At 29.5% G+C, this 15,909-nt stretch overlaps 2 protein-coding genes across 2 annotated transcripts in view; both read right to left on the reverse strand.

Moving 5' to 3' along the window:
* The window catches only part of LOC136977170 (glutamate receptor ionotropic, kainate 2-like), a 72,416-nt gene that overhangs the window by 45,380 nt on the left and 11,127 nt on the right, over window positions 1-15,909 (reverse strand). The window contains exons 4-6 of the mRNA XM_067272616.1: window positions 6,477-6,629; window positions 6,125-6,403; window positions 5,916-6,050 (exon numbers count right to left, since the gene is read on the reverse strand). Coding sequence (XP_067128717.1) covers window positions 5,916-6,050; window positions 6,125-6,403; window positions 6,477-6,629 — 567 coding nt within the window. The remainder of the gene's footprint in view (window positions 1-5,915; window positions 6,051-6,124; window positions 6,404-6,476; window positions 6,630-15,909) is intronic.
* LOC136977255 (glutamate receptor ionotropic, kainate 2-like) lies at window positions 136-5,705 on the reverse strand. The gene is made up of 8 exons (XM_067272722.1): window positions 5,589-5,705; window positions 5,146-5,499; window positions 4,934-5,069; window positions 4,668-4,871; window positions 4,370-4,473; window positions 3,994-4,123; window positions 3,770-3,930; window positions 136-222 (listed from the first exon to the last, which is right to left on the reverse strand). The coding sequence occupies exons 1-8, from the start codon at window positions 5,688-5,690 to the stop codon at window positions 136-138; spliced, it is 1,278 nt and encodes a 425-aa protein (XP_067128823.1). The 5' UTR covers window positions 5,691-5,705.

The raw sequence follows: 15,909 nt of genomic DNA on the forward strand, positions 1-15,909 counted from the left end.
TAATATATAATTATCATTATTTAAATCAATTAAAAACAATTTTTTTCAATAAAGTTTCAATTATTTTTAGTATCATAAATAATTTGCAAATGGTAGCATCATAATCCAGGAAATGTAAGAAAACTAAAGCATAATTTACCTGAAGAATCTATTATCTGTGAACTGTTCAAAAGTATTTGAATTACAATTCTCTTTTAAATTATTATTGTCTACCTGCTTATCCTAAAACGAAAGAACAAATAATTATTATAAATTATGCTGTATATAATTTCATTTATCAATCATGATAGCATAATTTATAATAATTATGTGTTCTTTCGTTTTAGGGTATCATTGTTGTTATCATTTGCAATGTTACAATGATAGCCTTAGTGACAGAATAAGGAATCGATATCATTCTCCATGCTGGCAGATAAATCAAAGAAACTGCTGAAGATTTCAACTGTTGCCGTCCTGAACACCAGCACACAATACAGTGACGATTAATCAAGAGAGATTAGGTGTTCGTGACAAAAGAAATTTGTATCCGTTTAAAATTTGCTAATGATAATTATTTAATAGCAATCAAATTTGAAATATTATTTATAAATAGAATTTATTAAAAAAAAAACTGAAAAAGCCCATAAATATCAGAATAGCCTCATAGTCTCCACGTTTAGAATGTTATCCTTATCGCGTCCTTTATAATGGATACTAAAATCTTTTTGTTAATTACTATTGAACGGAGCCATCTACACCTAATATTTCACGTTTATACTCAGGAGGTCCCAACTAAAAACTGCAAAAGTTCTATTTACACAGGTTATTAATACATAGAAAAGTCTTTATTAAATTATTTAACTTTAAGACGTGTAAAATATAAATTAAACTAAATATAATATAAAAATGTAGAAGCCCCAAGCTTTAGCGTATTTAGCTGAATGGTAAATCTGGCACTGAGTGTATACTTATATTTTTTAATATGTAGGAACGGGTTGGTAAAATGTAATTACAGTATTTATCTATGACGTGGTGCCATCTATCCACTAAAATAGAAACTTTTTTCTACGTTTACGTTTGACTGCAATATTTCTTAAGATCTTTTTCTACTCTGCGAGAGCTAAGAGAATCTTTTTAAGGAGAATATTCCTTAAGTTCCTAACTTCAGATAACGGAATATTAAACTGTTTTTTTCTAACTATTTCCAACGGGGCGGTCTGATATAAATAAGTATTGCGAAGGTGTTTGTGGTTTAAGAGTAGCCTTTTGCGAAGTGTATAAAATAAGGAGGCATATATAGTAACTCTTTTCGCGAATTACTTCTCAAATTATGAGTTGGAATTTTTTCGTTTTCTTCGCCTGGTTTGATTAAATTAGCGATACGTTTTCTGCCGAATACAGCTAAAATTTGTACGATATACTAAGATAGGGATGGGCCAGGGCCGGATTTACATAAGGGCATTTGGTGCCAGTGCCCAGGATCACCACAAAACTATGTTTAAACATATTTTTTTTTACTATATATTTAACTATTGCATATATAAGTTTCACTGGTGTAAAGTTAACTTGCAGAAAAAAATTTACGTAAGCATTTTCAATGAAATTAAAATAATTAGTTTTACACAATAAAATATATGTATGTTTACAATAACCCTATTTTTAAATGAAATTTACAACTCCCTACAGTTTTAATTTTTAAAATACTTGAAATAGCGCCGATTATTTATACATGTTCGCGCAAGTTTGTAAATTTTCTAAATTATCAAATTTGCCTACTGTTGCCACCCCACCTTATTTGTGCCCGTGGGCCTCGGATTGTTAAATCCGGCCTTGGGATAGGCAACCTTTTTCTACGTAAGGGCTGCATTTCAAAACTTTTAAACTGACGCGGGCCGCATGCAGAAAAAAAAGAGGGGAAAATGTCAGTAAATCACAATTCTTTATTCATATACTGTATAATTATAAATTAGCGTAGGTATACGTAATTTAGCTTCTAGAACTGATGTAAACGTAATAAATCGAAAATATTTGGTTAAATATTAGTACTGTTAGTTTTAAATTAGTTTCGATGTGTCTGTTAGCCGGTTTCTTGTTTTAATTTTTACTAAATTCGTTGTGGGAAAACTATTCACATACGTAAGTTGTAGATAATAACGTTTGAATTTTTGCTGTTTACTTTCTTACCTGGGAAATTGATATATATATATATATATCATCGCGGATTGTCTCTCTGTACCGTCCAGTAAGTTTAAGAATTGCCTCTTCCATATCTGTAGGTGAAAAGATGGCCTCTATCCGATTTTCTCAATTTTATCGCGATAAGACAAAGTCATGCGATGTCCTAGTACAGGGCTGGGCAACCCGCGGCCCGCAGTAATGTTTTTTGCGGCCGGCCTCTCATAAAATGTGAATATATATTCACATTTTATGAGAGGCCGGCCGCAAAAAACATTACTGCGGGCCGCGGGTTGCCCAGCCCTGTACTAGGACATCGCATGACTTTGTCTTATCGCGATAAAATTGAGAAAATCGGATAGAGGCCATCTTTTCACCTACAGATATGGAAGAGGCAATTCTTAAACTTACTGGACGGTACAGAGAGACAATCCAATTGTGTACTTATGAAAAATAATGTGCAAAAATAATTGTTCTTTTTTATTTTGTTATTTTTGAAGTTTAATTTGTCTTGTATCGGCTAGTTGAGCAAAAGATTCTAGGCTATATCGCTCCGCGGTAAAGTATCACATATAATAGTAGTTGTATGCGTTTATGATGGTCGAACTCCCAGTGTCAGGAAACGGAACCGCTTGGTTACTGGTGGACCCGAATTGAATTTATTTACATACATGCATTCACACTAAATATTAATTATGTTTTTAATAAATAATTTTTGTTTGTATTGCTTTTTTTTTAATCTTAAATTCTCTCTGTTTCCCTAAAATTCCCTATATTGGGACAGCAGCTTAATCGAGACAAATTAGTCAAGTTCCGATGTGCCCCAATTAAGCGGAATTCACTTTGTACAGTATTAAAAGCAAAATGTTCCTTCACCGCCACAGAGAAATAATGTAAATTTAAAAGTTAATTTGTTTTACAATTTTAAAATTTCAAAACCACGTTTCAACGGTTTTTAAAAACATTTTTTAAATTTTTAATTGATTTGACTTTAATTTTAGTTTTAGTTTCGGTTTCGGTGTGAAAAACAAAGTATTAATTATTATTTTTAGTTTGAATTCATTTTAAGTTTAATTTATTAGTTTTTATAATTATTTTAATAATGCTTATTTATTTATTATTATTATTTTATTTTTCCATTAATTTTGTCAGCATTTTCTGAACCCTTAGTTACAGTTATTTTATTTAATTTCAACTATTTTTTTCTTTTGTGGCATAACTGTAGAAATTGTTTTTGTATTTTTTAAAATTATTACTTTAAGTAAATTCATTCATTTGTGTTTTATAAATGTCTGCTTTTTAAAATTATTTTAATTTTAACTTTTGATTATAAGCCAGTCAACATTAATTGAACTATCGGGCAACTTAATATATATTAAAATATAATTACTCAGAAAAATACAGTTTTTAAATCATCAATACAGAATTCATTGAGAAAATACATTTATATTCTTATTACTTAATGTTCATCTTTACGAAAAGCAAAGTGAAGAAGAATCATCTAGAGGAGTCTTCTTACGACATAAAACTACGATCTGGCTGATAAAACAGAGTTTTCTTATTATATAGAATAATTTGTAGAAATTTCTGGACAAAAATTATATATATTATTTACATTAGGTGAAACAACTATTTTCTTCTTGCTCTTGGTCATTTCTCTTATCCACAGCACAGTTACGAACACGAGTGCAACAAAAAGTCCTCCCAAATAACACAGGAAAACTCCAGCTAAGTTTTTTATATCCATTTGACGTTCTTCGCTTCCTATTCTATTGTCTGAAATTTAAAAACGTTCAATTTTAGTAACCTTGCACGTTTTATGATAATTTTACGTATTACCTGGACAAGTATTGATAAACCATCTTTTATTCAAATAATCCATATACCCTTCTTCTCTTAGCTTTAAAATAGATGATGTAAATGGCTTCTCAAATGGAGAAGCTTTAGGCAAACCAATACCGTAATTTTGCTGTTAAAATGAAAAAAATTATCAGCAGAAGATACAGCACATATTTATAGAAATGATTGATATAAGTAATTGATTGTTTTAAAAACATTTATTCATATCGGTACTGTAATATGTTTTCGTAATAATAACAGGAATAAAAGAGTTGTCTACATTAACGTTGTCTTGTGTATTTTTAACACAAGACAACGTTAATATTACTCTTTTAGTGTTGATTATTCATTATTATCAGTGTTGTTAATAATTTACTAATCCAAAAAGTCTTCCAACTCGTTCGACGTTGCATGGCCTTTGCATAGCAGCGTAATCCACGACTGGAGAATCATGTATAAAAGCAAAACGATCCTCGTGACCTGAAATATTAAACACAGCCTTATTTACTCATTGCAACAACAAGATGTACAGTGCGTTATTTCTTTGAATAATTTGAAATTGAATATAATTTAAATAACATTCCCATTATTTTTTTGTACTGAAATATTATTAATGTTAAATATTAATAATTATATTTAAATAATTTTATATTAATATTAATATTTTCTACTACCTTCTGGCAAATAATAGGAAGCTCTAACTCTCTCTACGCCCACGTCAGTGTCGTTTATGAATGTATTATGCTTTCTCATCATTTTATAAGCTATTTTATGCATTTCGTAGTGACTATTGGCAAAGAAGTTCTCAACATAAGAATCTTTCAGAGTTCCAAATGGAATTTTATTCAATTTCACTAAATCTTCCAGAGAATTAACTTCTAAAAATAGAGTATTTATAAATAAATTCGTTTTAACGTATTTATTTTAATAATTTTATTACCTTGTTTCATATTCTCGACTGTCATAAATGATGCTAATTTTGCTGTATACGCAGCAATAAGAATAACCGTAGTTAGCCACCAAGTCACCATTACAATTCTTGCCGGAAGATTGTTTTTTTGTTCCAATTCTGTTCCCTAAATATATATATCAATCAGTTAACTTTTTTATTATACAAATATAGTTGTTAGAAACAAATAATAGGTTACCTACCGGAGCTACAAGCGACGAGAAGCTCCACCAAACTGCTTGTGGAAAAGAAATCCAACAAGAATCTCTAACGCTTTGATTTGTTTTCCTTATATCCTTTCTACTATTGTTAAAATTACCTGGTGTTAAATTTACACATATTGCGAGCACTAGAGAAGTAAAAATCACCGACACGGCAATGGTAAGCCACACTGTTGTTTCGAAAGGTGATAGAAATGCAAAATAATTTTCATTCGTTTTGGCATTATATTTTGGCATTAATAAAGCCAAACCTAAATCGAAGTAAGGAGCTGTAAAAGAGATGACTTCTTGTCTTTTCCAAGATATCGTCAAGGTAGCTAGGGCCAAATCTATTTTCTAAATATACGAAATGTTTTATAAATCTTAATTCGTGAAGAAACGAAGACAAAAGTATTAATTAATAGAGAACAATTTTCAATTTGTACCTTATCCATTAATTGTCTAACCAATCCATTCCATTCTTTTGTTTTGGCATTTTCATTTCCATATTGCTCAATTTCGTAAAATTTAAATTTAAACTCATGCATCTCTTGTAGTTTTAAAAGAAGGTCGATAAGTAATCCTTCGTATTTGGAAGTTATAGGATCGCCATCTTTATAATAAGGGTTTTTTATTATAAAGGGCTCTTCCTAGAAAAATGTACGTAAATTAACTAATAGTTACATATATTGATTAACAGAGATTATTTAACTATTATAAAATACGATAATAAATGAAGATGATGATAATAATAATAATCCATTGTCTCTTACTATAACTGTTCCAATATTAAGAGTTTTTCCGTAAAGACTGTGATGAGAGTCATCAGGAGGTTTCACAGTTTGCCCAGGAAATATGATTTCTGAATTAATTGTCAAGTTTTTCTCGTTTCCTAACCATTTTCCTACCTAAATATTCCAGTGAAAATATTAATTACACGTTAACACTATCGAAAAAATCTTGAAAATTATAAATTGCTTACTTTAACGAAACCCTTGACTTGAAGATTTTTTATATCAAAACTGTTGAGATGATGGTAACCATATTTTGTGAACTTTAAAGGTCCTAAACTTCCATTAACGTTGTTTAAATTAAGAATACTTTCCAACAAATTTCTACCCCATTTCCACTGATTGACAGAATCTGCGCAACTTCCTTTTTGGAAAGTAGGAAGTTCGAAAGATACTCTCTCTTCGTAAAGAATTTTGTGAAGTCCGTTGGCAATTGCTAACACTGCATCATACACACGAGTGAAAGCTTGCTGCAAAATGCTTTTCATTAATTCATAAATATGAAAATTTAAATAAGTAAAATAATTTCAATGGTTAATTTACCTGATTCTCTAGTTGATTTCTCAAACTTTTCTTTTTTAATTGATTTACTAAATTTAAATATAAAATAGTGTCAGGAACCACAAATGCCGTTCCTATTAATCCGACTAAAGAAGATAATACATATCCGTCATCGTCTGATAAGTATTTAAAACTCTGCGAACAAAGATTAATTGTTAATTTAGAAAGTTATTTTATTAAAGTTTAATATAACATTATAAAATAATAAGTGACTTAAATTCTTTCCTTTCTGCATTATTATGTAAGTTACAAAATTAAAAGATTTAGACTTACGTGTGATGTAATGCTATCCATGACCAGCCAGGTCCACCCAGTGCGAAACATGTTCATGCGTTCAGCTTGGTTTATAACAGTTTTACTTATCGTTATTGAACAATAAAGAATTATTATTCTGACTTCCTTTTCCTTATGAGAATAAAAGTGTTATAAGAACTGATATGTGATAAATTTTAACTTATACTACGAGTTTCGAAATAAATATAATCCATTATAAGAAAACCTGCGTAAAATAGACTAGTATGTTACCGAATCTTTTTCCGTTTAGCAAAGTATTTTAACGCAAAAAATCACCGTGTTTTTAAAAAATTCTCTCGTTTATTTAGATTTCCGTTTTATCAAGGTTTTGTTTTGAACGTTTTACTGTATATTAGATTAATCCAGTGTATTTGAATTTATTCTGATATTGGCAGCTTTAACTTGGCAATTTATTTTGTTGCGCACCATACTCTTCTTATCTATAGATAGAGAGTTGTTAGGCTTTTCACACGCTTAGCAATAAAATTGTTATGGCTATGCTCAGCACTATATTTCGTGGCTCCCGAGTTAAAACTACTGGATTAATTCACACTTGCACATTTATAATAATAAACAATTATATATCAGATATTGAAGCTTTAAAATTTACAAATACCAGATTTAATGCTTACCTTAATGGCATTCAATTGTGGTGTTATATCGAGAGATTTCGAGTCGGACAAAGGAAATCGCTGAATAGAAAGCAGTGTAATTTCGTATTTCGTAGCTAGTCTTTGCAGTTCCATCGTTGCATGAATAGCTTAATAAATAAATTTAATCAGTCAATTTATATGTTTTAAAAATTATAACATATTAAATTAATATAGTATTTTATGAAACACTTCTGAATTAAAATACTGTTACATTATATATATTTTTAATAGATAGTTTACATAATTTATAACCTTAAACGTAGAAAAACATAAAACTTTTTGACCACTCAAATGTTAAAATAGTTTAATACGACTTCAAAATTCATTTACATTTAAAATTCAAATATTGCTTCTTTATACATCAAGAATTGGTATATAGAAGTATAATTATTTAGAATATTCTGTGTATCAATCGTCTTTCTAAAGAATATATCCTATATTGTTTAGAAAGGCTATCGATCTCAAAGAATATAGAGAGTCACGGCAGTGACTCCGCGACAACAGAAAAAGTCACCGACTGTCTATTTCATTTTTTTCACTTTTAAAGACCTTTATTCGAGACCTCTGATCCGCAGTGCACTACAGAGGTAAGTGATTACACAGAGTTATATAATCTATATACATGATGTATGATAACAAAACATAATGTACCGTAAAGAAATATGCGAAGGTAACACGGTTACGAATACGAGTTACAATCTAATACCGCGTATGTAAGTACAGTAGAATCCATTTAAAATTTATGCTACCAAATAAAGAATAATGCAATTGACTAACACCGATACATATATTACAGAGAATAATGTAATTACAAGTACTGTACATAATGTTGCATAAGTATGAATATATTGCGTTGACGTGAATTATTGATTGGTGAATGATTAAAACAGTAAAATTAAAAATACAAACATGAGAGTAGTTATAAGTATCGCAACACATGATTATTGACAATTAAATGATTAAAATCACCATTCTTTTTTATTGACCCAATAAATTTAAATAATATTTTTTAAGAAACGAGTTAAACGAGTTAAAAGAACGATGTCAGTCAGTCAGTCAGTCAGTGACTGACATCGTTCAAAGCACATGTTACATACTTTATTTGTTTTATTTTTACAATTAAATAAAAAAAGTTCTTAAGGATAGTTGATATCTACCCCAAAATTAACAAATATACAAACAACAAAGACAATTATGCAAAATTAAAAATACATTAAAACAAAATAGTATAAAAGTTCGAAAGGATTTGTTTTCGAAGAACTTTTCTTTGATGTGCTTTGTTTAGCGCTTCTGACATACAATAACGATGCTACAGTACGTTGTTCCAAAACATTTTCTTTTCTTAAATTGGAAATATCTCGTAACTCATTGTTCATAACTTATCTCATATCTCGTAAGTATTAACCATATTTATATTTATATATATTTTACCACTATTTACAAAAATAAAGAAATAATTATCCACCAAACTGTATGTTTGCTAAGCGTTAAGAAAATTTTAAGTTTCTTTCGCCCAAATGATGGTAGCCCACTTGACTATCGCGCATTGTTGCCCAGTTTTCGTGTACTCAAAACTGCTGGGTCTAGAAAGCTCAAATTTTAAACTTAAGCCTCTCTCTTTATCAGTCAGATGTTTGAGAAATTTCTGGGATGATAGTATCCTATTGTCCCAGAGCACCGAGCTCCGACCAAACTGTACAATACGTTATCGTCTTAGGCCTTAATGGAATAAAATAATCATTAACAAAAAAAAACAATTGATATCCGAACAAAAACATCTGAGATGTAAAAAATAGCGCCAACTGCAAAGTTGTGACAATTTGAACCATAGTCAATTTTTTTTTCTCTCTTAGGAGTTTTTCTCTGGGAAAGATAAGCTTGGTGGAGCGATCATAAGAGTGGTATCCACAAAATTTTTACCTGTATTATTGACCTTTAATTTAAAAAAATTGTAGACCTATAAATTTCCACTGTCGTCCGTGTTTGTCTGTCTGCCAGTCCTTTCTAAATCTCGACAATATGTTTAGTCAGATAAAATCCGAGACCAGATATGGAAATAGTAGGGACAGGAGGTCTTTGTTAACTATATACGAACTTTCAATGCAAACCGCAAAACATGTCATTTCAATTCAAAAATTTCTCCCTGAAAGGAGTTAGATAAATGACCGGCATGACTCCATTGTTTACAGGAAAAATATGATTTACAGGTACAACAGGAAAAGACACTACTAATTTAACGTGGAGAGCATACTTTTTAAATTTATTTAATTTAAAATATGATAAAAAATTGCAGCCTGGCATTGTGATGATGTCACAATAAATAATTGCTCATTGTTTTTTTACATTTCGCTTCGAAGCGCCAAGCTTATCTTTATTGAAGAAAAACTCTTAAGAAAAAGTTTCACTGTCATCTAAATTCTCATAATTTTTTAATTATCAGATGCTATTGTTCAGTAGACAATACAGTTATAGAAAGAACATTTTTATAATTCAGCGAGTTACATTATTATTTAAAAAAAAAAAAAATGCTCCGTTCTTTATGGTCTAGGTTTGTAGTGAGGCTAATGATTGTTTTCACTACAGAATTAATCAATAACTTCACACTGATTAACATCTCTTTACATTTGAAGTTTATTAGGAATGGATTTCACTCTGAGATCATGTAACGTTAATATTCAGTAAGAAGTTTAAGTAAGTATAACCAAAAACTTAAACTGCAAAACATTTAGTATAAAATAAATATATAGCAAATAACTTAACTGTATAAAACATATATAAATTTATATAAATGAAATAATAAACGCAAGTGCATTACTATGAACAGTATAAATGCAATTTTAATCAATATACATAGCCAAGTCGCCTAGGATCTGTTCTGAATGTGTGCTTTTAGGCCTGTTATTCATTGATCGAATGTTAGATCAAAATTCATAAGTATTTATGTAAACATAATGTCACGCATTTTATAAAAATGGGTTCGAAATTTATTGATTGTGTCCAATCGAGTCCAGTCATAGACTGTTTATACCATTTTTACATTGAGCGAATATACTTATTCGCTAACAGTTATTTAAATCTCACACTCAATTTACTCTGTTGGTATTAAATCTAATACTCAGAGGATATCTTGATATTAAGCCGAATGTCTAGCACAGTTCTGGGTTTTCTAATTGAGAAAATAAACGCTCTAAACTTACAGATTTAACTTTTCGAAAGTAGAGACAGCACGCAACGAGGAAACAATTATTATTACTTTACTTTAAATGTGCATTTACTTTAAACCTTGTCTTGTTTTTCCATTAGCAAATATAAAAATTTTTTATCGTAAACTTTTATAGTCCCATTTTACTTTAAATACATTTTTAAGAGGAAAAAATTCATTTGACAAAATATACGAGTATAATTGAAAAATTATAAAAGTTTTTGATTGAAAACAAAGAAAATTCTAATCAATTCTATCCATGACAAAAGAATCCATTAATTATATCCTTTATATATATATATATATATATTAAACATTACTAATTAGTTTTATTCTATAACACAAGTGTTACTTACGTATACAGTATAATGCAATATAAACTATTTTCATAATAAAATAAACAAAACTGTTGATTTTAATTTTAAAATTAAGTATAAATATATAATTTACATATTATAATTACGATAAATATTATTATTTTTCTTTTTCAAAGTATTGTGAGGTAAATTTCTACATATAAAATACGATTTCTTCTTTAGTTTTTCTATTCAAAATGTAATAAATAAGATTTCTATGTAAATCTGCTCCCTGTATAGATTTACCTACGTAAACAAAACCCTATACACATCACACGTACTCTCTTTGGTAAGGCGCAAACGTGAGAGCAACTATCAGTGTTATTCACTTAGCCGCTTTTAAGCAAATTAAATTTGTGTTAAATAAAAGAATAATAATTTACATTATTATAAAGATTTATATATTTTTATTAATTACTATTATTAAAGTTAATTTTTAATTAATTAAATTTCCAGTTTATAGAAAACAATTTATTTCTTAATTATATTTACGTCTCATTAATTTTTATTTACCAGATAAAATATATTTTTCACAAAAGTTTTACTATAAAGATTTTTCTTTCTAGTTATTAATTAAGTTATTTAAATAATTTTATTGAAATTATTTAATTAATAATCATAAATGTAAGTTTACGCGTAAAATTCGTATTTATAAATTTAAAAAAAACTACGTTATTTCATATATAGCATAGATTAGTTAATAATTCGTTTAGTGTATGGAATAATCATTATTAAACATAAAACAAGAATAAAAACTCGCCTGGTTCGTTATCTTCCGTTAAAATGGCAAAAGCATCCCATCCGTAATATTTCAAAATATGTATTAAAGCGTGATTCTGAAATGTATCCGGCGGCGACATTTTCAAAAGCGTAGACGACGATTGGTTCAAAATCGGTATTAAAGATAACAACGGGTCTGTGGCCAAGATACTAATCTGCGGTATTCCCAATTGGCCACACACAGTTTGGGCAATTTTCGAATGTAAAGATGTCAGTGGTCCGACTATCGATATCACTCGTTGATCCGCTAAATTACACACTGAAAAATTATATGGGTATTTAATTTTATTAATAAAGTAATTTTAATATAACTTGCGTAAATTTACCGGCTTTAATAACTTCGAATTGCGTAGAAGCATTCTCTGTAATCGGAATCAGTTTCGTATTGGGTAATAAATTCGAATCTAAATTTATATTGTTTATAGCTAAACGAAACGTTTCTTCTAATATGATAAAAGAAGACGGAAAAATAGCACCTGAAAGGTAAATGCGGCATAAATATGAGAAGAAAGTCTATAACAGGATAAATCGAAATTAGTAAACTGCTATTATAATACTTTCTATCGGATTATCTATATCATTAATTATATGTTTCGTTATTAAAACAGCTAAAGTTAATTCATTCAAAAAATTAAATCATACATATCTTTCACAATCTTACCAATGGCAACTTCATTTGGTATATTACCGACAGCAGAGTAGAATGAGACCAGTAGTAACAATCCAGATCTTCTCATATTTAATTAATTTCACATCAAATTAGAATCACGTGTACTTTCTACACGATTTAACGATACAAAACTTCTACAGAAATCGTGCATAGTAACCCAGCGTTGAACATCGATATACTGTGTAGCTGCTGACGAACTAGTTTCGTGAGCCTTGAAAAATTTATAAATCAATGTTGTATTTATTATTAAACTTTTTACTATAATATCACTCTTGATATTAATGTACACAATTATATTTATTTTTTTATTTTCAGTTTTTAGTTTTTTGCATGCATAGGTTACCAATACACGCATGCATTGAAAATATAAGATTTTTCTAAGTATATATGAATATTGCGAAATTTTTATGGTAATCTTTGAAAAAATTCACGACTAATTTATCAAACTACAAAATGAAGTTTAATATTTAACGTTATTATAAATTTATAATATAAACTTGTCAAGTAAATAAATTATGAATTTGACAAGAATTAAACAACTCGAAAATCGATTATTTTTATATTTGAAATTATTTACTCTTTCGGTTTATGAATTATTTTGTACAGTTTATCCCATTATAAAATTTTTATCACGCAATGCATTTTTAATCAACTAAAACGTATGAGTTTTTTTTATAAAATGCTTCTAAACATAATATTTTAGCGTAATAATTTTGTTAGCATGAAAATTATGTTTTTAATTTTAATGTTGGAAAAGTTTATCATTTTTAAAATTTGTGCATCACTTAATTTAATGAAAACAAAATTAATATAAAAATATTTGTTTTAACCGTATTATTAACCAAAAAATTTGTTTTAAAGGAATTGTTCAGTCGAGTACCGAGGTACCACTGTATTTGATTAACGCTATTTTGATATAAGCGGTAGCATCGAGGGATTAATTAATTGTGTTAATCAAGGAATACCTATGTATTTATATATACAGGTATCTTCCTTTATAATGTACAGTACAGTACAGTACGTGCAAACTTAACCTAGCCTAACCTAACCTGCCCTTTTTAAAGCTTATGCCACCCATTTTTTATAGTTTGCGGGTGCCACTGGTTGGCGGGCTTATCGAGATGCAGCCTGAGTTACGACTGTTTGAATTTTCCGCGAGTGCAGACGGTCTGCCTCCGGGACTTCAACCGAGGTTGAGGCGATTGCCCCTTTGGATTCTGTGCTGTGTGGTGGCTACTGGACTTAGTTGAAAAAGCTCCGAATTCCTTCGTGGATGTTCTGGTGGGCAACGTGCGGATTGGTCAGACCACCCGCAAATTATATATGCGGATGGTCTGACTCAACACATTATATACTTTTAAATTGTACTCGGCGAACATATGCTATGTTATTTGTCAATTGGCATTTTTGCCTGATTGGTTTTTTCTCCAAAATATTTCCCGATATCTTCAAGACTTGTTAAATAAAGTTAGTAGTATTTATTTTCTCATTTACTTTCAATTTAATTTTTACTCGATTTTAATTCCTGACGTTCAAAAATTAATCCGTATAACAAAATTTTTGAATTCTTTATTACTATGATACCAAGATAGTTGGAAAGGTTATTTTCACAATCCTCGCATATATTATGGGCATATAAAATTTAAATTCAGTTTAGTTGATATATTATTTTCATCTAAAAAAGTGATGCTTCGAACAGGATCCAAACCATCCAAATTTTCTAAAAACATATTTTTGAATAGAAAAATAAATATTAAAAAATAAACTGCGAGAGACAAAATACTTTGTTAAAATTTACACGAGGTAGGAACTGAGATACATAATATAAGTTCTTAGATCAACCGTGGGTCTTTCTGGACTAGCAGATAGACTTCGCCCTTTCATCTCGCTCTTCCTGATATCCAATTCTATTCGCCCATCGTATATCATGGCTGTCAAAGCTTTAAACACGTCGAACTTCTTCTTGTTCTTCTTCTCCACCGGGTTTATATGGAGATTATAGCCTTAGTACGCTTTTTCTCCGACTGGCGTCGCCGTCTACCTAGGTAAAAACACATCGAACTCTCAGTGACGCAATATTTTCTATGGGATCAAAATGCGACGTAAGATTCTTCATCCTGTCTGTATATTTTTAATGGGATTTAAATTGTTACCTGTTTAATTAATTTTTCTATATACGGCTTGAAATAGAGTTTTGAATCATATATCTAAATCCTGAACTCTGTTAACTATTTCCAATCTTCGATTATCGATTAGGAAAAAAAAAAGGGTATTGCAAGTTGGTGCTCTTACCTGGTTATAGATCATTATTTTAGTCTTGCTAGAGTTTATTTGTCAATTTAACTTCTTAAGTATAGTATTCACTTTATTAATATCAGATTGTAATAAATGATGATAGCTACTGGCAAGTTTAATATAATCGGCATATGTATTTATGAATGAAGAAGAATTACTAGACAGTATTTATATAGGCTATGAACACACAGAATATGATGTACGAATCCCCACCATCTCCCCACCACCTTGACCTTTAACCACCAAAATTTACTACCATCAATCCCTTTAATACAAAACCTCCTTGCAAAATTTCAGAAATTTTCGAAAAAAAAAAGCATGGGAGTTATTAAGCTTCGGGTGGGTGAAGAAAATCGTGCCCTCCACACATTCATACATACAGAAAAAAAAGTTTTTGAATTTTTCCACGTTTCAAGGTCTCCTAAGTCCAAAATTTTAAAATCTTGGGAAAGGGTCAATCGTGAAAATCGTGAAAATCGAACAATATTAGAACATTCGATTTCTAAATTCGACCTTTTTTAGAAATACTTAATTCATTGATGAAATTACTCTTTTTTCTTTTGTGACTATAATCTCAATCTTCGCTATCGTTACTTTTGCCCGAGCAACGCCGGGCCTACCTGCTAGTTTTAAGATATTTTATTGTGCGAAAGTAAGCACGCTTTTCGTAATGTAATGATATATTAAATTTTCATCTAGGGGGTCATTTGTAAACAATGTGCGCTAATTTTGAAAATGTTTTGTCCCACACCCGTAAACACCAGATACACCCTTCAAAAATTTCGCAATCTTTTTTTCTCTTCTCTTCAAAATAAAGATAACAACGTAACTTTTACACGGAGAAAACTACAACTGTATTGAAGAACGGTAAGCTTTATTACAGCTTAAGAAGCTATTCAAATCTATGGATTTATCTTGTTAAAATTAGCTTCTTCGTGAGCCGGTGTGAGTGGCGCAAAAGAAATGAAAACAATTTCATTTAAAGACTCCCGTTCTACAAATGAAAAACTTAGATAAACAATACATTTGAAGAAAATGCCATTCAAGACAATAAAATAAAAATAAAGCACTAAATCTTTACATTGTTAAATAACTTTTGCTAATTGTAAAAGAAATCACGATTTATCCATGAAAATGCTGTTTTTTCGCCCCGTATATGCATATT

This window comes from Centruroides vittatus, unplaced genomic scaffold (genome assembly GCF_030686945.1).
Source record: "Centruroides vittatus isolate TY-2023 unplaced genomic scaffold, ASM3068694v2 contig_452, whole genome shotgun sequence".
Classification (NCBI taxonomy): domain Eukaryota; kingdom Metazoa; phylum Arthropoda; class Arachnida; order Scorpiones; family Buthidae; genus Centruroides; species Centruroides vittatus.

Coding starts and splice junctions, on each gene's coding strand:
- LOC136977255 (XM_067272722.1), bottom strand. CDS start 5,690: ATGCATGAGTTTAAATTTAAATTTTACGAAATTGAGCAATATGGAAAT. Junction 5,500..5,588: donor TTAGACAATTAATGGATAAG/GTACAAATTGAA, acceptor TCGTATATTTAG/AAAATAGATTTGGCCCTAGC. Junction 4,474..4,667: donor TTCCTATTATTTGCCAGAAG/GTAGTAGAAAAT, acceptor TTAATATTTCAG/GTCACGAGGATCGTTTTGCT.